The sequence below is a fragment of the Gymnoscopelus braueri genome (assembly GCF_963280865.1).
Source record: "Gymnoscopelus braueri genome assembly, chromosome: 19".
Classification (NCBI taxonomy): Eukaryota; Metazoa; Chordata; class Actinopteri; order Myctophiformes; family Myctophidae; genus Gymnoscopelus; species Gymnoscopelus braueri.
The window spans coordinates 6,889,479-6,915,655 of NC_137621.1; the positions used below are offsets into that span (position 1 = coordinate 6,889,479).

General features: G+C 42.8%; 2 protein-coding genes across 2 annotated transcripts in view; both read right to left on the reverse strand.

The window, feature by feature from the left end:
* Positions 1 to 26,177, reverse strand: part of gabrb1 (gamma-aminobutyric acid type A receptor subunit beta1) — a gene marked incomplete at both ends in the record, with an annotated part of 204,514 nt that overhangs the window by 162,371 nt on the left and 15,966 nt on the right. The gene's annotated exons all lie outside the window — the stretch shown is intronic.
* LOC308074507 (COMM domain-containing protein 8-like) lies at positions 927 to 17,654 on the reverse strand. The gene is made up of 5 exons (XM_080413972.1): positions 17,585 to 17,654; positions 12,623 to 12,778; positions 11,001 to 11,144; positions 4,779 to 4,934; positions 927 to 1,864 (listed from the first exon to the last, which is right to left on the reverse strand). Exons 1-5 carry the CDS (start codon positions 17,627 to 17,629, stop codon positions 1,844 to 1,846), a joined length of 522 nt encoding a protein of 173 aa, XP_080270098.1. The 5' UTR covers positions 17,630 to 17,654; the 3' UTR covers positions 927 to 1,843.

The window sequence follows — 26,177 nt, forward strand, 5'->3', positions numbered from 1 at the left end:
AGAGAGATGAAGCAGGGACCCCCTACTCTATATTGTATAAAATTGTGTTTCAGATTACATTTTATTTTGTTTACGTGGCCTGCTTTTTTCCCTCTACACCTATACCTCTTTGCCAAAATATTTCCGGCTAATGTTCCCCTCAGAAAAGGAATTCTAGGGTTCAAGTGGTTAATGCCCTCTAGGGGCCCGCAGGGGTCTTCAAAAGGGACCCCTAGGGGGTCCTCAGAGTTACTACAGGGGGTCCGCCAAATCTTTGTGTGATATGTTTTATTTTTACCGTAACCACTTGAACCCTATAGCATCCCTTTTATGAGGAGAACTTTAGCCAAAAAATAGCAACTCAACAGTTGTGAGCTTGTAGATCGGCTATTTTCGGCAAAGAGTTATAGGTGCAGAGGGAAAAAATAGCAGCAAAAGTTTATCTGAAACACATTTTTTTTCACTATAGAGGAGGGGGTCCCTGTTTCATCTCTCTCTCAGCTAGGGGGTCCTTGGCCTGAAGACCCCTGCTATAGAGCATCGCAGTTCCCGCCCCTTCCGGGTTCCACCGCAAAATACTCAATGCATTTTTCCCATTGACATTTCCAAAAATATTTATATAAATAAATTTAAGCCTAGAATCAAGCCAATAAAACATGACCATCATCATGACCATAAAACGTTTGATTCTGTGATTATTATTTTTTTGAAAACGGCAAAACAAAGGGTATTTATTAAATATAGTATATCATATAATTAAATATAAAATTTAAAAAAAATCACAGAAAAAAACATTTTATGGTCATAATGATGGCCATGTTTTATTGGCTTGATTCGAGGCTTAAATTAATTGATATAAATATTTTTGGAAATGTCAATGGGAAAAATGCATTGAGTTTTTCCTTCCGGCACCAGGAAAAACCAGGAAGTGGGCGGGAACTGCGATGCTCTATAGGGTTCAAGTGGTTAATGTAAAATTAAAAAAAAAAAAAAAGTTCCTTTCACACAAAGATTTGGCGGCCCCCCTGCAGTTATATCTGAGGACCCCCCTATATGGGGGTCCCCGGACCCTCCCGTTGAAGACCCCTGCAGTGCAGTGCAGTGGTAGAGTTGGTACCATACAGTGGGTAAAGCAGTTAAAACACAAACATAAAGGTGTGATTTGTACAACACATCACACTGTCAGGTGGAAAACCTCATGTCCAAAACATTGGTTCAATATATTAAACCCACAGACAGGTTTCAGGCCAAGGACCCCTAGCTGAGAGAGAGATGAAGCAGGGACCCCTACTCTATATTGTATAAAATTGTGTTTCAGATTAAAGTTGTTTTTCTTCTTAGTCTGCTCTTTTTCCCTCTACACCTATAGCCTCTTTGGCAAAAATAGCTGCGCTGCGAGGCGTTGAGAGCTTGTAGATCTGCTATTTTCGGCTAATTTTCCCCTCAGAAAAGGAATTGTAGGGTTCAAGTGGTTAATGTAAAAAAAACGAAATCCTATCACAAAGATTTGGCGGACCCCCTATAGTAGCTCTGAGGACCCCCTAGGGGTCCCGGACCCCCTGTTGAAGACCCCTGGTATAGAGAACACCAGAGTGTGTGAACATCACGCTCTGAACATCACGCTCAACATTGGTTCAATATGTAAAACCCACAGACACAGCCGTAAGTACTTTCGCTACTTTTGCGTGACACTCTCGTACGAAAAAGAAGCCACAAAGCAGAGGCATTCATTTACAAAAAAAACAAACAACATAAAAAAGTTGAAATATGGAGATACAAGGTTTCTGTGTTTTACAGCGATGTTTTAACAGCCATTTCCTCCTCTGATGTCTTTTGGCCCCGTAGTGCACGGTGGGGTCAGAGGTCATTTCAACTGCAACACCACCTGGGAAGACACAAACACACATCATAAGTACAATTTTGAGGATTTTTTACTTTACTTGAGTATTTCCAATATCCAATACTTTTACTTCTACTCCACTACATCTCAGAGGAATATATATTTATCATTTTATACTTTGGGCTATTCAAAAATAGCAGATATACAAGCTCGTAGCACGGCACCGAGTGTAGCGCTACGAGCTTGTAGATACCGGTATGCTATTTTTGAAAAATCTTTGAATACATATATTTTTTGGAAACAACATTTTTAACTCAAATCTTTGCTTCTGGGGGGTCCCTGGAACAACACATTAAACAAAATATTCAAAATGTGCACAGATTCTAACGATTAAAACAAAACAAAAAAGCAGATCTACAAGCTCATAGCGCGGCGGCACTAGCTGTAAGTAAAGTACAGATACTCAAAATATGTACTTATGTCCAGTACTCAAGTAAATATACTTAAGTACATGTAAGGCACTGTCCTATATACTGGTCTTGTGCACCAGTGTGAAACTGAAGGCGCGCTCCAGGCTGTGACTTTCAGACCGAAGGAACAACGGATGCAGACAAACTTGAAACCTGAAACCGATGTTCTGTTTTGTTCTGTTCTCCCTGAAAATTATATGTCAATGAACCAATTAACCACTTAAATCCTATATCGTACGTCGGTGTACAATGGTGTCGTGCAAAAAGATTGTGGCAATAGTCGATATAAAAGCTCACAACGCGCGGCATCCAGTGGCGGAAAAAGTACTCACATATTTTACTTAAGTAAAACTATCAATACTGCGATGTAGAAATACTCTGTTACAAGTAAAAGTCAGAAATTCAAAATTTACTTGAGTAAAAGTACACAAGTATTGACATCAAAATGTACTTAAAGTACCAAAAGTACAAAGCACTCATTATGTATTGCAGAATGTTCCATTTCACAAGTTTTCAAAATGTATACAATGTATAAAAATCGTTTGAAAATAGCAGATCTACAATTCTACTTGTAGATCAGCTATTTTCAAATGGCCGAAATGTATATAGGGCTGAAGTGGTTAATGTATGTTTTGTAATAATGATCAAAATCTACAAAGTAACTAGTAACTAAAGTTGTCAAATAATTGTTGTGGAGTAAAAGTACAATTATGCCTCTGAGATGTAGTGGAGTAGAAGTAAAAGTACTGAAAATTGGAAATACTCCAGTAAAGTAAAAATACCTCAAAATTGTACTTAAGTACAGTACTTGAGTAAATGTACTTAGTTACTTTACACCACTGGCAGCATCGCTATGCGACTATCTCAAGCTTCAAGCAGGCTTGAGTTCTGGATCCCCATTGGCCAATCATCCATGCCATAAAATGATCGTGCCGTTTCAGTGACGATTATATCAGTGGTGCTCAAACTTTTTCATGTGAAGGACCCCCAAAAGTATATGTATTTGGCCGCGGACCCCCAAGTCAAAATATTTTGTTCCAGGGACCCCCCCCCCCCCCCCAGAAGCAAAGATTTGAGTTACAAATGTTCGCTTTAAAAAGGTATTACATTCAAAGATTTACAAAGAAAATCTCCATTTTTCAGAAAATAGCAGATCTACAAAGCTCATAGCACGGCACCGAGTGCCGTGCTATGAGCTTTGTAGATCTGCTATTTTTGAATTGCCAAAGTATAAAAGGTTAAAGTGGTTAAAATTATTGTGATGCTATATTAACACATTTAGCTGGGGACCCCCTGGAACCCCCCCAAGGACCCCTGGGACTCCCCGGACCCCATTTTGAGAACCAACGGAATAGACAATCATTACACATTTTTAATGTGTTTAATGTAATCTTTACAACCTCTAACCAACGTAATCTTGTGTCGGTTAATTGAACAACGAGAAGCTTTTTTCCTCTTAGTTTTTTTTTACCATTTTTTCCCCCTTTCCAATTTGCCCTCTAGCGCCCTCATTTTGAAAACCTGTGAACTACCGATCCAGACGCATTCTGTTATCAAACTAAAGATACACTTTAGTGTTGTATAGTGTGGACGCACACTTAAGCAGAGCGTCTCAAACCTTTTAATTTCGAGGACCCCCATAAATCTGAGAGTTACAGACCTATAAGGCTCCATTTGGAACCCCCCCTAGTGGCGGCAATGGCTCAGGAGGTAGAGAACGGTCACAGTTCGATCCCGGGGTTCTCCCTGAGTTATAGTGACGAAGTGTCCTTGAGCAAGACACTGAACCCCTAACTGCTACGGATGAGCAGGCTGGTGCCTTGCATGGTTTCCTCTGCCATCGGTGTGTGTGTGTGTGTGTGTGTGTGTGTGTGTGTGTGTGTGTGTGTGTGTGTGTGTGTGTGTGTGTGTGTGAATGTAATACACATGGTAAAGCACCTTGGATAAAAGGCGCTGTATAAATGCATCCATTTACGTATTATTTTACCCCTCAAGGTACCCTGAGGGTTCTTGGACGCTTGCACCAACGGGCTGAGCTGTGTGTGTGTGTGTGTGTGTGTGTGTGTGTGTGTGTGTGTGTGTGTGTGTGTGTGTGTGTGTGTGTGTGTGTGTGTGTGTGTGTGTGTGTGTGTGTGTGTGTGTGTGTGTGTGTGAATGTGTGTTATTTGGGTGACATACAAGGATAAACACAGCGGCTGCTCTTAACACAATGAGTCACCAGAGGGCAGAGCACACGACTCAGCATTTTCTCCCTGCTATACGGCTATACGCTAAGGTAGAGACTGAGTGCCAATGACACTCTCTCTGTGCTGTACACACCATACATAGAGGAGAGAGAGAGAGAGAGAGAGACACAGAGAGACAGAGAGAGAGACAGAGAGAGAGACAGAGAGAGAGACATAGAGAGAGACAGAGACAGAGAGAGAGAAAGAATGATAGTGACACTGTGAGACAGGGACAGACAGACAGACAGACAGACAGACAGACACCTTGTTGGCAGCCTCCAGTGAGCTGACGAGGCCGTTGAGCTCGTCTCTGCTCATCTCCATGACAACGGGCCGGAGGACTCCGTTCTCCCTCACGTCCAAACTGAGACTCAACAGAGGAGTCTGGAGGGACTGGATCTTATCACTGGACAACGCTAACTGAGAGAGAGACACAGAGAGCAAGAGAGAGAGAGAGAGAGAGACATACATTTTTAATTTTTTAAACACCTTTATTTTCTAATAAATAATGACACTCTCAGTCATGACATAACAGCAGTAAATGGTGCACTTATATAACGCCTTGATCCAAGGGTGCTTTACAAGTGCATCACATTCACACACCGATGCCGGAGCAAACCATGCAAGGCACCAACGTGCTCATCGGGAGCAGTTAGGGGTTCAGTGTCTTGCTCAAAGACACTTCGGCACTAACTCTATAGCTGAATATTTATATTTATATTTTTTTGCTTTATTGTTTAATTATTTGTACTTTTTCTGTAAAGCACTTGTGCTTTATTCTTGCTCTGTAAAGCACTTTGAGCTGCATTTCATCTCATGAAGGTGCTATACAAATAAAGTTTATTATTATTATTATTATTATTATTATTATTATTATAATAATATTATCAGTGGTTCTCAAACATTTTCATGTCAAGGACCCCCAAAACTATATGCATTTGGCTGCGGACCCCCGTCTCAAAATGTTTTGTTCCAGGGACCCCCCTCAAAAGATTTGAGTAAAAAAATTCATAAAAACAATAAAAAAGTAATATATATATATACACATATATATATATATTCAAAGATTTGCACACATGTTCACGATTTTACAAAAAATAGCAGATATACAAGCTCATAGAGTGCCACGCTATGAGCTTGTATATCTGCTATTTTTGAATAGCCAAAGACATCTAAAGATCTTTGCCGGTCTTATGGTAGTACCAAATTAAAAACCAAATGCTCCTCCACAACAGAACAGAGAGGCTCATTGAAACACCACTGAGATAATGAACTCACCAACATTATTCATGAGAGAATAAAAAAACTAAATCCACTCTAATTCTGGCTCTCACCAATGCTTCAAAGGCTCCTCCCCAAAAACATTTAGTAGCAGATTTATCCTACTTTTGCTGCCACTAATTTTGCATTTTTGCAAGAGAGAGAGAGAGAGAGAGAGAGAGAGAGAGAGAGAGAGAGAGAGAGAGAGAGAGAGATTGTTGTAATGTAGCACAGCTCTGTTTACACATTTCTTTATTCCCTTTCAATATGTCATACATTATTTTGTTTTGTTCCACTTTTGCTTTGGCAATGTAAAACGTGTTTTCAGATGCCAATAATAAAGCCCTTTGAATTGACTAACACAGAGAGAGAGAGAGAGAGAGATTACATTTTTTAACCACCGTGATTTTCTAATAAATAATGACACTCTGAGTCATCATGACATACAGTAGTAAATGGTACATTTATATAACGCCTTTATCCAAGGTGAGAGAAAAATGGAAGGAGAGATAAAGCTGTGGTTCTCAAACATTTTCATCAAGTCAAGCAGGGGCGGGCTGGGACCAAAATTCCGCCCTGGGATTTTGGTCCGAACCGGCCCACCGTTTTGTCAACGGGGGGGGGGGGGGGGGGGGGGTTTAACCCAGCAACCCTATGTAAATTCCCAGCCCAAACAGTAACGTAACTAATAATTGGGCCGCGCGACCCGGAAATGACCGTAATAATCCTAAAATAATATTAAAAAAAAAAATTTGAATGGCGCGGCCGTTCTGGAATTGTCCCAAATTGCCCAGTGGCCAGCAAGTCCCTGAAGTCAAGTTAAACATGCATTTGGCCGTGGACCCCCACCTGAAAATATTGTATGCCAGGGACCCCCACACAAGATGTTGGCTAAAATGTTAAAACAATATTCCAAATGTTTTCAAGATAAAAAAAAAGAATAAAAATAGCAGATCTACAAGCTCATGCATGCGAAACCTCTTGGAGGAGGTTGTTGAGTATAGTCCTTGAGGGATTGACCCTGAGGGGTTGCTGTAGTTTTTGCACCTCATGCTAGTAATCTCACGCACATACTTTACCACCTTATGCTTAACCTCACGTACATACTGTATCTGCTGGTCATATGTATGTGTTTAAATATCTCACATCTCTCCTCGCTTCCGTGGTGCTGAAAGACACTTAACCCTTTAAGACCGGGAACGCATCTGTGTCACTTTAGATTTCTTTGGCTATTCAAAAACAGCAGATATACAAGCTCATAGCGCGGCACCGAGTGCCGCGCTATGAGCTTGTAGATCTGCTATTTTTGAAAATTAGTGATTTTTTTGATTTTTTGGTATTTTTTAAAGCGAACATTTTTAACTCTGTTACAACTTCTGGGGGTCCTGGAACAAAATATTTTGAGATGGGGGTCCGCGGCCAAATACATTTTCAAAGAAACTGGATTTAGAAGACATTTGTAGAATCCCTCCAGAAGCAAAGATTTGAGTTACAAATGTTTGCTTTAAAATATATATATATATATTAAAAGATTTACACACATTTTAACGTTTTTTATTTTAATTTTTTTAATAGCAGATCTACAAGCTCATAGCACTCGGTGCCGTGCTATGAGCTTGTAGATCTGCTATTTATGAATAGTCAAAGAATATAGTCAAAAAATTACACAGATTCGTTCCCGGTCTAAAAGGGTTAATAATGTATCTTTTCTTTTTAAAACCTCAATGATGAGTCTCTCAGCGATGTCCTCTGCAATTTGGAAACATGAGAGATATGTTGAAATGGACACCCTGGAAATTCAGCTGGTTTTTGATTGCAAGCAGAGTGTATCGGTAACGTTTTGCGCCCGGTCTAAGACAGACAGGATGGTGTAAGACAGACAGGATGGTGTAAGACAGACAGGATGGTGTAAGACAGACAGGATGGTGTAAGACTGGAAACTTTTGAAAATGTACGCCTACGATGACAGATGACAACGTTGTGACGCGTTGTGAGCTTGTAGATCGGCTACTTTCAAATAGCCTATGTATAAAATAAGGCTAAAGTGGTTAATGTATGTTTTATAATATAATAAAGTAACTAAAGATTTCAAATAATTGTAGTGGAGTAAAAGTACGATATTTGCCTCTGAGATGTAGAGGAGAAAAAGTTAAATTATTGAAAATTGGAAATACTCCAGTATAAGTAAAAAATACCTCCAAACTGTACTTAAGTACAGTACTTGAGTAAATGTACTTAAGTTACTTTCCACCACTGCGGAGGAGTCAGGACAGGACAGTGTAGGATTCTAGACTAACACGGTGATGTACAGGCCAGCCTGGGCGCCATAAATCTAATAATAATATGTAATATAATTCTATGCTTTAACCCATTAAGACCGGGAACGCATCTGTGTGTCATCTTAAGATTTCTTTGGGCTATTCAAAAAATAGCAGATCTACAAGCTCATAGCGCGGCGCCGAGTGCCGCACTATGAGCTTGTAGATCTGCTAATGTTTTTAAAGAAATCGTGAAAATGTGTGCAAATCTTATATATATATATATACATCTTTAACTCTAATATTTGCTTCTGGGGGTCCCTGGAACAACATATTTTGAGATGGAGGGGGTCCGCGGACAAATACGTATCATATCATTGAGAACCACTGATATTATAGCAACAATTATAGCAATAAAAAAATAACTGTTAGGATTCAGAAGAAAAGATTTGAGTAAAAAAATGTTCACTTTAAAAATATATATATATTCAAAGATTTGCACACATTTTTCACGATTTTTAAAAAATAGCAGATCTACAAGCTCGTAGCGCGGCACTCGGTGCCGCGCTATGAGCTTGTATATCTGCTATTTTTTAATAGCCAAAGAAATCTAAAAATGACACACAGATGCTTGTAGATCTGCTGTTTTTGAAAAATCTTGATTATTATTATTTTTTTCTCAAAAAAACTGTTTGGATTTAGAAAACATTTTTAAGAATCATCTCAGGTCTTAATGGGTTAAAGTGAGTATACAGTAGGTAACATCTATCTCTAGGAGGAGGAGGAGAAGGAGATGCAGTCTGTCCGCGGGGCTAATAATGGGAATAAAAAACAGCCAATAAAATCAAGAAGACAATTTAACAGTCAAATGAAATGGGCTTACAGGTGATTAATTTTATGATTGCATTTTAATGAACTAGTGCCGTACCCTTTGTTAGGGTGCTTAGAGGGCAGGGCTATGATTGGCCAAACCCCCTCCCCCCTTAAGTAAAAGTATCAATACTGCAATGCAGAAAAATACTCTGTTACAAGTAAAAGTCCAGAATTCAATTTGCATTGTGAGCTTGTAGATCGGCTATTTTCAAAATGGCCGAAGATCTACAAGCTAACTTATTGTGAGCTTGTAGATCTGCTATTTTCAAATGGCCGAAATGTATATAGGGCTGAAGTGGGTATGTTTTGTAATAATAATCCAAATCTACAAAGTAACTAGTAACTAAAGTTTTCAAAATAATTGTAGTGGAGTGAAAATACAATATTTGCCTCTGAGATGTAGTGGAGTAGAAGTAAAAGTACTGACAACTGGAAATACTCCAGCAAAGTTAAAGTACCTGAGTAAATGCACTTAGTCACTTTACACCACCTGGTGAGGAGTTCCATATTTGGGCATATCGAGAGGCAGACACAGACACAGACACAGCTATAGATAGATTTTGAAATGCATATTGATTTAGAGGAGTCTATATGTCACAGGGAAATTGGCAGTCCAGGGAAATTGACAGGGGAGCGCTACTTTTATAGGCGCGGGGCGGTGCTGCGAGGCGGGGCTTTGATGCGAGGACGACGACCACAACAACAATATAACAACCAGGAAGCTACGCTAGGGGAACGCTGAAAATAAAATGGATAATATGAGAGAAATACTCAAGTAAAGTACGAATACCTCAAAATTGTACTTGAGTAAATCTACTTTGTTACTTTACACCACTAGTACAAGGCTCAGTGGCGCACTTCGATAATCATTGGACTCCCCACCCACTACCACTGGGAGCCGGGGTTTGACTCCCGCTCGGGACATTACTTTTTCAAACAACCGCGGACTACTTTTTTTTCGCTGATAAAGTATAGTTTTGGACCATGACTGAGGCGCGCCGCCTTAGCAGACCTTGAGGCCGAGGAGTCGCGCCCGAGCGCCTCCAGGCGCGAGTGCCCGCGACGACCGGCCGATGGTCTGCTAGTCGACTTAAGCGCCGTCCGAGTTATGTACCGATAGGCACAGAATCGTAAATGATGTTGTGGGGACTGCGTTTGCCCCAAGTGCCACTCACTGCACTAACATAGCCCGCCAGGCCCGCCCCCTTGTGCTTCAACTGCATGGAATGAGGCTGTGTGTGTGTGTGTGTGTGTGTGTGTGTGTGTGTGTGTGTGCGCGTGCGCGTGCGCATGCGTGTGTGCGTGCTCGTTTGTGCATGCGTGTGTGGTGTGGGGCTCATGTCTGGCTTGCATTGCCCTCTAGCGTTGATTCTACAGAATTGCCTGAGGGGTGGTGAAAACAAGCGTACCCCTTTCATTTTCGCTGGAATGCCAATTTCCCTGTAACATATATAACACTTGGTCCCCTCCTATTCCCCCCCCCCCCCCCCCCTTCAACACCAAATCTATTTTTACAGCTATTACCTGCATAATGTTAGACATGGTTATAAAACTAGACAGGCACTAAGGCTTAAAGCTGTCACTTCACTTTACAAATGTTCGCTTGAAAAATATATATATTCAAAGATTTGCACAAATGTTTTCGATTTTTCAAAAATAGCAGATATACAAGCTCATAGCGCGGCACTCTGTCCCGCGCTATGAGCTTGTAGATCTGCTATGTGAGTTTGTAGATCTGAGCTTGTAGATCTGCACATGGAGTCCCTCCATGTGCCAGAGCCTCCCCAAGTCCTGGCAGAGTAGTTCCGGAGAAGCGGACTGAGGGGCCCTGAGTTTCCCTCAGAGGACTGACCGTGGGTAGCTACTGGGACGTAAGTCGGGGGCTTGATCAACCCCGGCTGGGTCACCTGGGCGAGGGTGTATGTTGTCGCGAGACCCGAAACACCCGACGACCGCACGCTACAACACTGATGATACGTCCTATAGGTGCATCCATGTGATGTTTTTTTATTTAACTATAAACTAAATCAAAATGTTATGTGAAAATCAACACTTGGACAACATAGCTCCAGAGTGAGGCGAGGTGAGGTTGTACCTTGAGCTGCCAGTCAAAGTCCTGCAGCGTGGTGCTGGAGATGCTGTTGGTTCTGTCCAGCAGAGCCTGGCACAGCTCCTCCTGTCTGGCCTTCAGCACAGCCAGCAGCGCCTCCCTGTGGCCGCTGGACACATCTGCCAGCACCTATAGTTCACACAGCACAGCAACACACGCCATGAGCACACACACAGCGCGCGCACACACACACACACACACACACACACACACACACACACACACACACACACACACACACACACACACACACACACACACACACACACACACACACACACACACACACACACACACACACACACACACACACACACACACACACACACACACACACACACACACAGCGCTATGAGCTTGTAGATCTGCTATTTTTGTGCAAATCTTTGAATATATATATTTCTTTTTAAAAAGCAAACATTTGTAACTCAAATCTTTGCTTCTGGGGGATTCTACAAATGTCCTCTAAATCCTAGAAAAAAAACGTATGTTGCTATAATATCAGTGGTTATCAAACTTTTTCATGTCAATGACCCCCAAACTGATATGTATTTGGCCGCGGACCCCCATCTCAAAATATAAGTATAAGATAGTGGTTAAAGTGGTCACACAAATGCGTTCCTCTTTATTGTTATAATTTAAATTGTTTAACAACTTTTTATTACGATCTTCAATTGTTTTAAACTCAGAACAAAACTAAATATCATGCATTTCTGTGAGCAGGCTGTTGCCAACGTCTACACCTCTGATGGTAAACTCTGTGAACACCACAGAGCCAGAAGCCATTTGTCTTTTAGACCCATAGCGGAGCCACAAATCTTTACAAATGTCACCGTTTATTGCAGAAACGGTTTGTTGCAGAAACTGTTAGTTCCAGAAACATGATTTTCACCAAATTGGGTACAAATGATCTCTGGAGTCATGTAACAGCGACTGTCAAGCAGGGGTTTGATATTCCATAATGTTTGCCTGTAATTGGCTTCCAAAATGAGAGGGGAAAAAAGCCATATATCATGAACGCAACCTACAATCAACACCACGTTTGAATGGTATGTTGAGGGGCACCATAATAGAGCACACATCCATATTATGTGTATATACATATACTGTATATACTTGATTAGTCTGATTAACCTATCGAAAACAGCCAATCAACAAGCTCACAACATGTTGCATGGCGATGCGTTGTGAGCTTGTAGATCGTCTATTTTAGCTATTTTTTTAAATCAATTATTTTAATCAATTACATACATTGATTAGATCGATTAAAGGAGTAGTTCACCCAAAAAATTACTTAATTCATGGAGATCTTTTTGGTTTTTGTCGCATTCCTAAACCAATAATTTGATGAACGGGTGTATTTCCGGTAGGAGACTCAAAGAGGCTCCTTTGAGTCTCCTACCGGATACATTAGCATCTTTCCACCCGGGAATCAAATTATTGTCTCAGGAATGCGACAAAAACAAAGAAATCTCCATGAATTCAAGGCTTCATGGGGTGTGTAATTGATAGAAAATAAGTAATTTTTTTGGGTGAACTACTCCTTTAACAGTTACACACCCCTATGTGAAAGTGACATCATAGAAGGGTCAGTGAGACCATCTGACCTCCTCCTCAGAGCTGGTGTTCCCCACGGCCAGGCGGAAGAAGGACGACAGAGACTCCAGCAGCTGCAGCCACTCCTCCAAGCTCCAGGTGGCGCTGTAGTCTGCCAGGCGAGGGCCCTCCCGCCCGCACAGCCCGTCCACCACGCTGTGACACAGCTGCCAGGGAGGAGGACACAGCACAGTGAGACATGTATGCACAGTGAGACATGTATGCACAGTGAGACATGTATGCACAGTGAGACATGTATGCACAGTGAGACATGTATGTAGCCTGGCTCCACCCCCTGAATCCTTTGCCTAGCATTCAGGGTCTGGTGACGCTTTCGAAGGCGGGTGTTTCTCGGTTGAAAATCTGTACGACGAATCGGGATCGGGACAATCCAGTATGAACCAATCGCGTTGGTTCATAGTGGAGTCCCACTTTGGCCACGCCCCCATCTCAGAACTCCGCTGCATAGACCATATTCACACGGCGGCCATGTTTCTATGAAGTCAATGAAAGTAGCTACCCCGGGTGGCAGCACTTTCAATGTTAAATTCCAATATGGCCGCCGTGTGAATATGGTCTATTGAGAGGGCTTTCAGACTGAATAATGGAGTGAAACGAAATGAAAATTCAGGCTGAGTGTCAGGCTAACATGTATGCACAGTGAGACATGTATGCACAGTGAGACATGTATGCACAGTGAGACATGTATGCACAGTGAGACATGTATGCACAGTGAGACATGTACGCAGTTACTTTGATGCAAAAGTACAGTTAGAAGACGTCTGTCTGTCTCTGTCTGTCCCTTCATCATGGTCATCAGTGATGGAAGTACTCGCATGTTTTACTTAAGTAAAAGTATCAATACTGCAATGTAGACGTACTCTGTTACAAGTCTCATATTCAAAATGTACTTACAAAGTACAAAAGTATCGGCATTATAATATATTTAAAGAACCAAAAGTAAAAGTACTCATTGTGCAGCATGTCCCAGTTCAAAATACATTAACAAATCTTTTGAAAATAGCCGATCTACAAGCTATTTTCAAATGGCCAGAATATGTATACAGCTGAAGTAATCTCAACAGAGAACGCGCTGTTTTTTCCTCTTTTTTTTTACTACGGCTTCCTAGATTGCGGCTGAAGCGGTTAGTGTGTTTTGTAATAATAATCAAAATCTACAAATGAACTAGTAACTTAAGTTTTCATATAATTGTAGTAGCAGCATGGGTTGGTGCCCCAGCCTGTGTCTTCCGTGAGGAAGAAGCCCGACAAATCCACGGTGAGGCCTTTAAGGAGGGCCTTTTCAGTACATGTACTTAGTTACATTACACCACTGCTGGTCATGGTTCATGGTTAACCTTTACATAGGGTTAACAGCAGTGCTGGGTAAAGTGCCCGCCCACCACTGCAGAGGCTGGGGATTCGAATCCACCGCAGTTCATCTGGCTTAATCGAGCGTCTATACGGGACACAATTGGCCCGTGTTCGGGGGAAAGGAAGCCGGATGGCTGGGGGGGGGGGGGGGGGGGGATATTTGTCACTGCACGTACAATTTACAATTTAGGCCAGGGGTCTTCAACAGGGGGTCCGGGACCCCTAGGGGGTCCTCAGAGTTACAACAGGGGGTCCACCAAATCTTTGTGTGATATGTTTTATTTTTACCGTAACCACTTGAACCCTATAGCATCCCTTTTCTGAGGAGAACTTTTAGCTAAAAATAGCAGATCTACAAGCTCACAACGCCTCGCAGCGCGAGGCGTTGTGAGCTTGTAGATCTGCTATTTTTGGCAAAGAGGTGTAGGGGTAGAGGGAAAAAAGAGCAGGCCACGTAAACAAAAAAAAGTTGAATCTGAAACACAATCTTATACAATATAGAGGAGGGGGTCCCTGCTTCATCTCTCTCTCAGCTAGGGGGTCCTTGGCCTGAAAACGTTGAAGACCCCTGATTTAGGCATTTAGCAGACGTTCTTAATCCAGGTCGACTAACAGTAAGCAAGGTAAATACGAGCTAATACATCAAATGCATAGAAATAGAATCTAGGATCATAGGTAAACCAAGAACCTATCATCAGTCTAGACATACTCCTGTGGGCTGGGGGGGGGGGGGGGTAGTGTTGGGCGGGACGGGTAGGACAATAGGCTCTACGTCCCCCCCGATGCGGGCTCCTCTCTCGCAGGTAAGTCAGTAGGATACAACAGCAGTGACAACAACACAGAAATGTGTGTGTGTGGAGGACTGGGGAGGAATTAATTGGCGTAACAACTAAATTGGGGATTAAAAAAGTGATAAAAAGCAATAACAAACAACAGCAGTGCTGGGCGACAAATCAATATTACATCAATATTGGAAGCTCTGGGATTGAGAGAAAACCTGCAGACATCACTGAATACATGGTTATGGGTTTGTGCTGCCAGGGATTTGATGAGAACAGCAGCAGCCCTGTGTTGACGCAAGGTAAAGCTGTGTGTTTTTGCACTAAACACAACGGCCTGTTTGCTTCAGGGTAGAGCAGTCTGTGGTTCTCACCTTTTTTTATTTTATTTTATCCCACGATTTTGCAACCCCATTTTTTTCACCCAGTGCCAATTGTTTCTAAGTAATCCTGGGCGCTACACTCCCTCTGCCAGCCTAGGGAGAGCCCAGAGCCGAGCTCATGCCCCTTCAATGCATGAGAGCTAACAAGCTTTCTTGTCACCTGACAGGGGGGAGTTTCCCTGGTTGGACTTAGCGCGTGGAAGGAACACGTTATTCCAACCAGTTCCTTTCCCCTCCATCAGGCGCCCCGGCTGACCAGGGGGAGGCAGTATAGATACCAGGTGTACCGCATGTTTTTGTGAGGGTACCTACCCTAGGGGACACGGGGAGAACATGCAAACTCCACACAGAAAGGCCCTTTCGCCAACCCCACCTAATATGGGCACTGATGACACGGAGGAGAGGACACGCCCCCCAGCGCCCACAGTGTCCCATGGCGAGAATCGAACCCAGGACCTTCTAGCTGTGAGGCGACAGCGCTACCGACTGCGCCACCGTGCCCCCTGGAACCCCCACATCACTTTGTATTTGGTCGCAGATCGCCATCTGAATATATTTTGTACCAGGGACACCCCATACGAGATTTGTGTTGTAAAAACGTTTGAAAAATATTCAAATGTTTTCAATTTTTTTTAAACATTGTTGGAAAATAGCCAATCTATAAGTGTTGTGAGCTTGTAGATCGGCTACTTTCAAAACAGCTTATGTACATAGGGTTAAACTGATTTTAACACGGATTGTTATGCTATATGGACTGATTTTGCTGAGACCCCCTGGAACCCCCTCGAGGGGTCCCCGGACCCCACTTTGAGAACCATTGGGATAGAGCATGCTCACATCACAATAAACAGCTCTGTCTGCAGTGCTGCAGGCAGCTTCTACTGCTGGTGAACAGCTCCCCCCGGTGGACTGTGTGAAGCATTGCAATGCGACATCCGTTATGTTCAGAGTTACAACTTATGAGTGACAGACAGTGATCAAACAATGTTCCTCTGACATTATCACATTGTTATTAGATCTTATACATTTAGATAATGTATAATGTTCCTGACATTATCACACCCCCACCCCCAGTTTGCCCTGGAATGTCACCAGTAAAGCCCGTATTTCTGTACAAATGCAAAATATAAGGTGCTTACCCACTTGCACCAAATGTTAACTAGCGGTCCGGAGTCTGTGGCCGATTCTTAAGTTCCCATTAGGTGATAGTGACGGGGGGCGCATCCGGTGAAAGCCGGGATTACGCTCAATGTAAACAGAAAGCAAACGAGGGGGAAAAAATGGTGTTCGGCCACAGACGGGATTAAACCACTTATTGTAAAATATGGACTAATACATTGCACAATCACGCCGTACACCTAGGTAACATTTGGGGCAAAGCGGGTAAGCACCTTATTTTTTGCATTTGTACATGTTTGGAGAAGTACGGGCTTTACTGGTGACATTCTAGGGCAAAACGGGGGGGGGGACGCTAAGACTCTCGTAGATGTCAAAATCGATTAAATATCGATATTAAATTAATTAAATTAATCTACGATAGCCTTGATCTAAGGCTAACGCAGCCCCACAACTTTAAATATACCGCCACGATGAGTATGCTACCCGGGGGTGATCTCTCTGGCTGTGTATAGCTGTAGAATACAACTCTCGTAGACGTATTTATGATTCAGACGTTTTCAATCTACGGGAGTTGTAGGGTTCACCCCCCATGGACACAGGGACTTTCAGCACTATACCCCCGTAGACACTCCAAACATGTACAAATTGAAAATAAAGGTGCTTACCCCCAAGCCCGAAATGTTAACTCTCGCTACGCGGTAGTAGTTTAATGTAATAATCCATATCTTTCAATAAAGAAGTGTTTTAATGCCGTCTGTGGCCGATTCTGTCGGATGTTCGCAATGGGCGGTAGGGACGCGCCCATCTGGTGAAACCCAGAATTACACTCAATGTAAACAGGAAGTAAACGAGGGTGAAAAAATGGCATTCGGCCACATACGGCATTAAAACACTTCTTTATTGAAAGATATGGATTATTACATTAAACTACTGCCCCGTAGCGAGAGTTAACATTTGGAGCTTGGGGGTAAGCACATTTATTTTCAATTTGTAGATGTTTGGAGTGTCTACGGGGCATAGAGCTGAAAGTCCCTGTGTCCATGGGGGGTGAACCCTACAACTCTCGTAGATTGAAAACGTCAGAATCATAAATACGTCTACGAGAGTTGTATTCTACAGCTAGCTGTGTATACGGGATACATTACATGTATGTGATATCACAGCCATTCTAGGGCTACCATGGGACGTTTCATCAAACTGACTGATGACTTTATTCAGCTGTGATCTGCACTGTAAATGTAATTCTGTTATGTGCATAAATGACGTTATTATTATGTATGTCTGTAAGTGATATTAGACAAACAGTAGCAGTACTTACAGCAGGACATTGAGCCTCAGGTAACTTAGTGAGTAGGATCACCATGGTGTTGTCATTCACTTCCAGCTTCCTCCCCTCTGTCAAGGAGCACGTGATGAACAACAAGGAGAGGTGTCATACGTCACTATCTGAGGTCTCCGGAGGCGGAGTGGTGGAGCCGGAAGTGGTGGGAAAAGTACTCACATTACGGGGACTACACATTTCACGCCCACTTTTGAGACAGCGCCGCTACTCGAGGAGGTCCGTTAGAACGATGAACTGCAGCTGCCAATAGACCCCTTAACAGACGGCGTCACACTGGTTGCACCACGCGTCATACTGGTTGCAAATGAAACACATTCTGTCAGGTCTCCCTAGGGCGCGCAGCTCTAGCCAACACACAAGAGGGGGTCTGGTTTAAGTGTGTTAAGGATACTTCACTCTCGGGCCGGGGACACATTTAAAAAAAATATTAAAAATAAATGAAAAAAGTTATGGAAAATTCATGGCCCCCTCACGCATTAGTAGGACACTCTAATGCGTGAGGGGGCCATGAATTTTCCATAACTTTTTTCATTTATTTTTAATATTTTTTTTAAATGTGTCCCCGGCCCTAAAGTGAAGTATCCCTTTAACTCTGGACTTTGTTGACTTTTTTGTTGTTGTTGAAAATTAAGTTATAAACTGATGTGTTGCCAAGGGTACACCGGCAATTTAAATAACACACTAAATATGAACCCACAATGTATAGAATTGTACTGAGTGGCTGATTATTGTCCATCCAGGTTGTGACTTATTCCTCAGGGACACACACAGGCCTGTTGCTCATTCGGTCCACTTGAGGGAGACAAAGACCACAGAATAGAAATAATCCAGGATGCCTCAAGCGGACTCAAACCCCTGACCAACAGAAAGAACCAAAAAACTATTAGTGAACCTACTTACCTAGCCTAATAATTAAACAGGGGCCTGTTCCTCAAAAGGTGAATTAGAGCTAAAGCCTGGCTTTACCACCTATCCTGGCTTAATTTAGCCAGGATTAGAGCTGAGTCGGTTCCTCAAAAGGTGAATTATCTTGAAGATTAGTTTAGCCAGTTCACCCTGGCTAAGTTTAGCCTTATCCGATTCCTCAAAAGAGAATTGAAGCAAGCCTAGCTTAGTTACCATGGCAATTTAGCTGTGAAGTTAGCCTGGTCAGGAGCAGGCTAACAGCCAAGCTTTATTAATCCAGTGCCTTGTTCTTCAAGTTTTGTGAAATAGCTGTTAGTCCAATGACTCCAATCATAAACCAATGAGTTTTTCTACACTTATTCAATTCTTATGCGAAAATCAAAGATCTACAAGCCCGAAATGTTTTTGTCTTATGGCGGCCGGGGGTCCCCGGCCCCCCATGGACCCCCGCCCCCGTGGACCCGTGGACCCCCGTGTACCCCCAGCCCCCTGTGTACCTCCGGACCCCCGTGGACCCCCGGACCCCCATGGACCTCCGGACCCCCGTGGACCCCCGGACCCCCATGGACCCCCGGACCCCCATGGACCTCCGGACCCCCGTGGACCCCCGGACCCCCATGGACCTCCGGACCCCCGTGGACCCCCGGACCCCCATGGACCTCCGGACCCCCGTGGACCCCCGCCCCCGTGGACCCCCGTATACCCCAGACCTCTGTTGGGGGTCAACGGGGGTCCGGGAGTACACGGGGTGCCCGGCCCCCCGTGTACTCCCGGACCCCCGTTGACCCCCGTGGACCGTGGACCCCCGGCCGCCAAAAGGCAAGCTTTCCCCTTGTAGATCTTCTAGAAATTTGAAATTCGAAAATTATTCTAAGTGTTTATAATTATAATTCCAACATTCACTTAAACTCCTTATGTTTAAACCTAACTGAATTATATATTTATGGATTTGTATATAAATTAATTGCATATTTTTGGACAACTTGTGCATTTAATTTGTCGGCAATACTTTGCCACGCTTTCTCCCTGGATCTATATTTATTGCGGCCGTGTTTCCTTTCTTGCTTATTATACATTTTACTTCCTTGTAAGATTCCATGAGCTGCTGCAGTGCTGCTGTTCAGCCACAGAGAAGAACGCCGCTCTGGTTTTGGGCTCCATGATTGGTCAAGTTCAAGGATTCTGCTATCGACTTTCATGGTCTTTTATAGAAATAAGTGAAGCCTGGCTTCATTATCCTGGCTCGACACAGCCTGGCTTGACAAGGCCTAGCTCGACAAAGTCGCTCCTTTTCAGCCTGGCTTGGCGTTCCAGGAACCGAATAAACCAGGCTATACGGACCCGACTTTGTCAAGCCTGGATTTGACTTAAATCCAGGCTTATTTAATTCACCTTTCGAGGAACAGGCCCCAGGAGAGAAACCCCTTAGATGAGAGAGAGAGAGAGATCTAGCAGGGACCCCCCCCAACCACATTGTATAACATTGTGTTGTAGATGTCCACCTTTTCATAGCTTATATAGACCTGTTTGACAGCACTTTCGTCAGTGTTGTGTAAATTGATGTTTTTCTTTGTTTATTTGGTTTATCTACACGCTTTCTTTTATATATTGGATTCATTTTGAAATGTATTTTCCAGACATTTAACCCAGGGGTGATGCAACTTTGATGATGTAGAGGGCCACTATATTTCCACACTCACTCCAGAGGGCCACATTGCATATACTGTCGGGCAGACACCTCTTCTCCGTATTTTAACTTTTTTCGTCCATTCTGTCACACAAAAGTAGCAAAAATAGCCGATCTACAAGCTCAAAACGACACGTTTTGAGCTTGTAGATCTGCTATTTTTGCTATTTTTGAGTCCAGATCTTTTTTTTTTTCAAATGCATTTAGTTATTCTTATGTTAACTTTATGAACTTACAATACATTGGACATCAAAAAAAAAATAGATTTTTTATAATAGTCATTAAGCTACTAATATAGACTGAAGTAATTAAAGCAGGTCATGTTTGCATGTTTGGAATTGTAACAGCTGAAATCAATGATATATCAGTATTCTGATATTATCCTGCGGGCTGCATTAAGTGAAGGTGGGGGCCGCATGTGGCCCTGGGCCGCCAGTTGCCCATGTATGCTCTACTTACTACACACAACACATTGAAGAGAAACACTTTTCATCAAGGAGTTTTTTATTATTATTTCTCAAGGTATAAAGTAAAGGTATACATTTTCATAAATTCAACTGTTAAACACTGCTGCCAGATGAAAGGTTAGTATATACAAACTTCTTTACAAGAATTAAGATAAAGTTAATACTGCTAGAAGCTACACACACATACACACACGGTTTAATGATCATAGAAATAATATGTTTAAACAAATGAATAAAACTCATGCAAAACGTCAACATTAAAAAACACAGGCATCATATATATATTGACAATAAAATGATAATTAAACTTTAAGTTACTATCAAAAGCAGCGCTTATGCTTATAAACATATCCAATCTATGCAATGTCATATATTAACAAACCTGCACGTTTTATTCAGTCAATAGAAATAGATCTTACAACCCAACCAGATCCATACTGTACAATAGATCAATACTTCTCTACCTGAGACTGTGATGGTTCATGTGTGAGTATCTATGAACTGAAGGATGGATGAATGAACAATCATACAGCATACTTTACACGCAACTATCTAAGATCTCACACATTAGACAAACTGTACACCTAGCAACTATGTAAGATCTCACACATTAGACATACTGTACAGCTAGCAACTATGTAAGATCTCACACATTAGACAAACTGCTGTAACACAATAGAACAATAGGTTGACCCTTCATCAGATGACACGCTTTATTCATTATTGCAATATATATTGCATAATTATTATTATGATTTCAGTGTGATGTTTTGCAATGCTAAAACGTTGACAGTGAAGGACACCCAAATTATGTTGAACTTGGCAATGAACCCCATCTGAAAATATTTTTTTGTCAGGGACCCCCATTCAAGATTTGTGTTATTAAAACACTTCAAAAATATTCATAACGTTTCAAACATTTTCAAGATAAAAACATAAATAGCAGATCTACAAGCTCGTAGCTATTTTCAGATAGCCAATGTAGGCTACTATAAAGGGTTAAAGTGGTTCAACTGATTTTGATCGTATATTAACTCATTTTGCCGGGGACCCCCTGAGAACCACTGATGTAGAGTTATGTGATGGAGATGAACTCCTTGGAGTTTCATGGACCTCCCAGCTTCATCTCCCAGAACATTGGTTCTCAAAGTAGGGTCCGGGGACCCCCAGGGGTCCTTGGGGGGGTACCAGGGGGTCCCCAGCTAAATCAGTTAATAAAGCGTCACAATCATTGTTAACCCCTTTATCCATATTTTATACTTGTTATAAAATACTTGCTAATCAAAAATAGCAGATCTACAAGCTCATAGTGCATAGAGCTTGTAGATCTGCTATTTTTTTTAAATCGTGAAAATGTGTGCAAATCTTTGACTTTGAGATGGGGGTCCGCGGCCTAATACATAGCATTTTGGGGGTCCTTGACATGAAAAAGTTTGAGAACCACTGTCCTAGACATCCACCTCTTCATACAGATGGTAATCTGTCTCTTCACCGGCACCAGCTTCAGAAACTACTTGTAGATCTATCTCTTCATACTGATGGCATTCTGTCTCTTCACTGGGTCCAGCAGCTTCAGCATCAGAAGCAACAACGTTATAATAAACCAACTCAATGTTCTCCCGTCCTACATTATAATAAACCCTGGCAGTGTTCTGCACTCCTGCATTCTGCCCTCTGGTGGCCTGGAGAAACACAGCCAGCGCACAACTATTACTTACTGGATCAATTCTGGCTCTCTTAAATCAAAACAAAAAGCATAACTCTACATTTACATTGCAGTCTCGTATTGAATACAGATGTTTACATTACCTGCCAGAGACGATAGAGGATTCTGAAAAGCAGAATCAACAGCAGCAGCAGCAGCACTGTGGTTATAACTCTGATGATGTCATCTGTCAGACGATATGCTGTGAGAGAAATATGTTGGAATAAGAACATCACCAAACAGCATGTAAGGCATTGGTTCTCAAAGTGGGGTCCGGGGACCCCCAGGGGTACTTGAGGGGGTTCCAGGGGGTCCCCAGCTAAATGGTGGATAGGAACCAAATGGACCCTTAAATGGGTCTAACTCAAATGGAACCAAATAGTCTGTAGCCTAATGCATGTCAAACTGGGGGGTCCTTGAAATTAAAATGGTTGAGAATCACTGCTAGAGAGCCGTAAAGATCTTCTCTTATGGGGGTCCCTGGCATATCTTTTCAAATGGGGGTCTGCGGGCTAATAAGTGTCAATTTGGGGGTCCTTGACATGAAAACGTTTGAGAACCACTGATGTAAGCAACACATCTCAAACAAATTGAAATGTCATTAATGTTACCTGTTACAGCGAGAGAGAGGAGCTCGCTCTCTGATGAGAAGTTATGAGAAGAAACATTGACGTGATAAACACAGCTGTAGTTTCCTTGGTGGGTGTGGTCTGCCGCGGTAAACAGGAAGTCGGCAGAGTGATTGACAGCTGGCTGGGTGTGTTGGTTGTGTGTTGTGTTGGATCCAGTGAAGGAGAGGTTGAAGGATCCTCCTGGGTACTGTGGCTGGGTGGAGCAGCCGATGATGAAGCTGGAACCCTCAAACACCTGCTGCCCCTGCTGCTGGCCCTCAGAAACCCCATTTATGGAGGAGAGGAAGGTGATGTTTGGCTTAAACAGCAGATCTGTAACAAGACGGGAAGTGATTGGCTGAAGCAGCAGATTTTTTTTACACAGGGTAGCCAGTGAGATTAAACCACATCATTCCTGGTCACTAGAGATGCGCGGATAGGGTTTGCGTCACCCAAATCCGCATATACATGTTCATGGGCTAATTTGGCGCTTGTTTTGGGCTTGTTTTCATAGACCTGGCTGCTTATTTCTCTCGCAAAATCTGGCAACACTGGCTGCATGCGGTTCAAAGACCCCTTGCCGGCAAAGCAGCGTGATAGTGATATGCAGCGACATTCTGCCAAGACCCCCCCCAGACCCGGAAAAGTCGCGCTGTGATTGGCCAGTGGTCACTTTGAGTGACAGTTGGGGCAAACGCAGTCCCCTCAACATCATTTACTATTCTGTGCCTATCGGTACATAACTCGGACGGGGCTGAGTAGGCTCAAAGCGAACTTCGCAACGTTCGGCACGGCATCGGTGGTGCCTCTCGTGGCTCAAGTTCGCATGAGACTGCGCCCCTCCGTCGCGGTCCGGTCCAAAACTATACTTTATTAGCCAAAAAAAAGTTGTCTGCGGTTGTCGGAAAAAGAGTGCCTCCAGCGGGATTCGATCTCGAGCCTCAGGGTCGGTAGTCTAACACCTAGTGAGGCACGCCGAGAGACCAAATGGAGTACTAGGGTTTTGGTCTGTATTAGACTGTAAATGCCCCCACCGTCCCCTCTGGGGGCGGAGTCCTTGTTTTCTCGTTTTTGTATTCAGCCAATCGCAGGGCGGGGTTTGGTCCAATGTCGCTGTACAACAATATTACGCGGCAAAGCAACGTGCAGTAGGCGGCTAATTTGTGCCTGGTGTAAAATGACATAATATTAAAATACTACAAACGCACGCACGGCGAGATTTCGTGCTTTTTAAAAGCTATAATAGGCCTATAGATTGAAATCATTAATTTGATTCCTGCATTATTTCACCCGTGGTTTATCCAATATGAATTAATTATTATATTTGATTGACCCAAATCCACTCAAACTGAGGTTAACTGCAGCAACCGCGACTAAAACCGCGGATCCACGCATCTCTACCGCTCACATTATGACAGTCTAGATCGGGAACGAGTATCGGGCAAGAGTATCCTCTAGTGTGACGGGTTCAATGATCCAATCTTAAACACCCAGATTTGCTCACAGACGATCCGCAGCATAGTTTCTAGCCCTTTTTCAGCGCTTCCACTGAAATGCAATTCATATTACCTGTGACAGTGAGAGAGAGGAGCTCGCTCTCAGAGGAGAAGTCACGAGAAGAAACATCTTTGTGATTTATAACAACATGGGTGTGATGAACACAGCTGTAGTTTCCTTGGTGGGTGTGGTCTGCTGCGGTAAACAGGAAGTCAGCGGAGTGTTTGACAGCTGGCTGGGTGTGGTTGTGTGTCGTGTTGGATCCAGTGAAGGAGAGGTGGAAGGATCCTCCTGGGTACTGTGGCTGGGTGGAGCAGCTGATGGTGAAGCTGGAACCTGCATACGCCTTCAGCCCCTGCTGCTGGCCCTCAGAAACCCCGTTTATGGAGGAGACGAAGGTGATGTTTGGCTTAAACAGCAGATCTGTAACAAGACAGAAGTGACTGGCTGAAGCAGCAGATGTATTTTTTTTACACTGAATAGAGATTAAACCACAGTTAAAGCTGCTCTATGTAACTTTACTCTTCTACCCCGTATTTGAACTTCCTGCACAAGTGCTGACATTTTTACCATTGAGCTAATAGAGCCGGCCTGCTTGCTCAGGGGATAAATTGATTCTTGACCACTGAGGATTTTGCTGTGAGGAAGCTATAGTCTCTATGGAAGCATAATCAGAGATATAGGGGACATATATAGTGGACCACGTACTTTATTTGGCGAATAGACTGGGTTTAACTGAGATATACGGAGCCTACGTATCGAAACTACATAAAGTTGATCTTAATCAAAGCGTGGTGTCTGGAATAAATCGTCTGTTCTGGCTGCGTTCAATCGCTTTATGCTATGAGGATAGTTTTATCGTTTATTCCTTAATTGTCAGGGTACAGTTGGTGCACTTGGTAGACTAATTGCATTTTCCAAGTCTGCCCATGGCAACCCAGACAAAGGAAATCACACAAAAGGATGAATTTAATGTGTACCTAACTATCAGTTTCAAAGTTGGATACAATGATTATACTGTACATGAACCAAAAGCATCACTACATAAAGATAACAAGTTGATAAGATAATAAGGCATGGTGTGCTGCTTGGGCACTGCAGGTCTGAAAGCTCTTGTACGCACATGACAAGGTATACATGTGTTACATAAAAATATAAGATACAGATTCACATTTAGTTGTACAATCACTGTTACTATTATCACTGGAATATATGGGTTTATAAAAGTGCTTCAGGTACCACCAGCTCTGCATGTGGCTATTAGCGCTGGTGTTTGTGAAATTGAGTTTTTTTTAAATGACGCTTTTACATAGAAATGTTATTCCAAGTGTAAATTACCTAACTTAAATAAAACAGAGACACTATTTGCATGGCAGCCAAAAGGGATTTTACTCTTTACCAGACAGACAGACAGACAGACAGACAGACAGACAGACAGACAGACATATAAGAGTTACCTGAACAGATCACCTCCAATGTGTCAGAGGAAGTAAAATACATCATTGTTCCACACTCCCTCAGTGAAGACTCGGACCCATCACAGGGAGATGTAATCCTCCATAAAGGCTGATTTGTAGAACCTAAACGACGTTGTGTTGAAACAGCAGAGCCACAGTCCAGCTGTTTACACACTACATATGATGAGTTCAGGTTCCATGCAGACCAAGCATCATCCACTGGTCTCCACTCTCCCTGG

What these genes read in the sequence shown, in the direction of transcription:
- LOC308074507 (XM_080413972.1), bottom strand. Translation starts at nt 17,629, where the DNA reads ATGGTGATCCTACTCACTAAGTTACCTGAGGCTCAATGTCCTGCT. An exon ending in ACTTTGACTGGCAGCTCAAG is followed by an intron (nt 4,935 to 11,000) that starts GTACAACCTCAC and finishes TCTCTCTCTCAG; the next exon opens with TTAGCGTTGTCCAGTGATAA. An exon ending in CACTGGAGGCTGCCAACAAG is followed by an intron (nt 1,865 to 4,778) that starts GTGTCTGTCTGT and finishes GTGTCTTCCCAG; the next exon opens with GTGGTGTTGCAGTTGAAATG.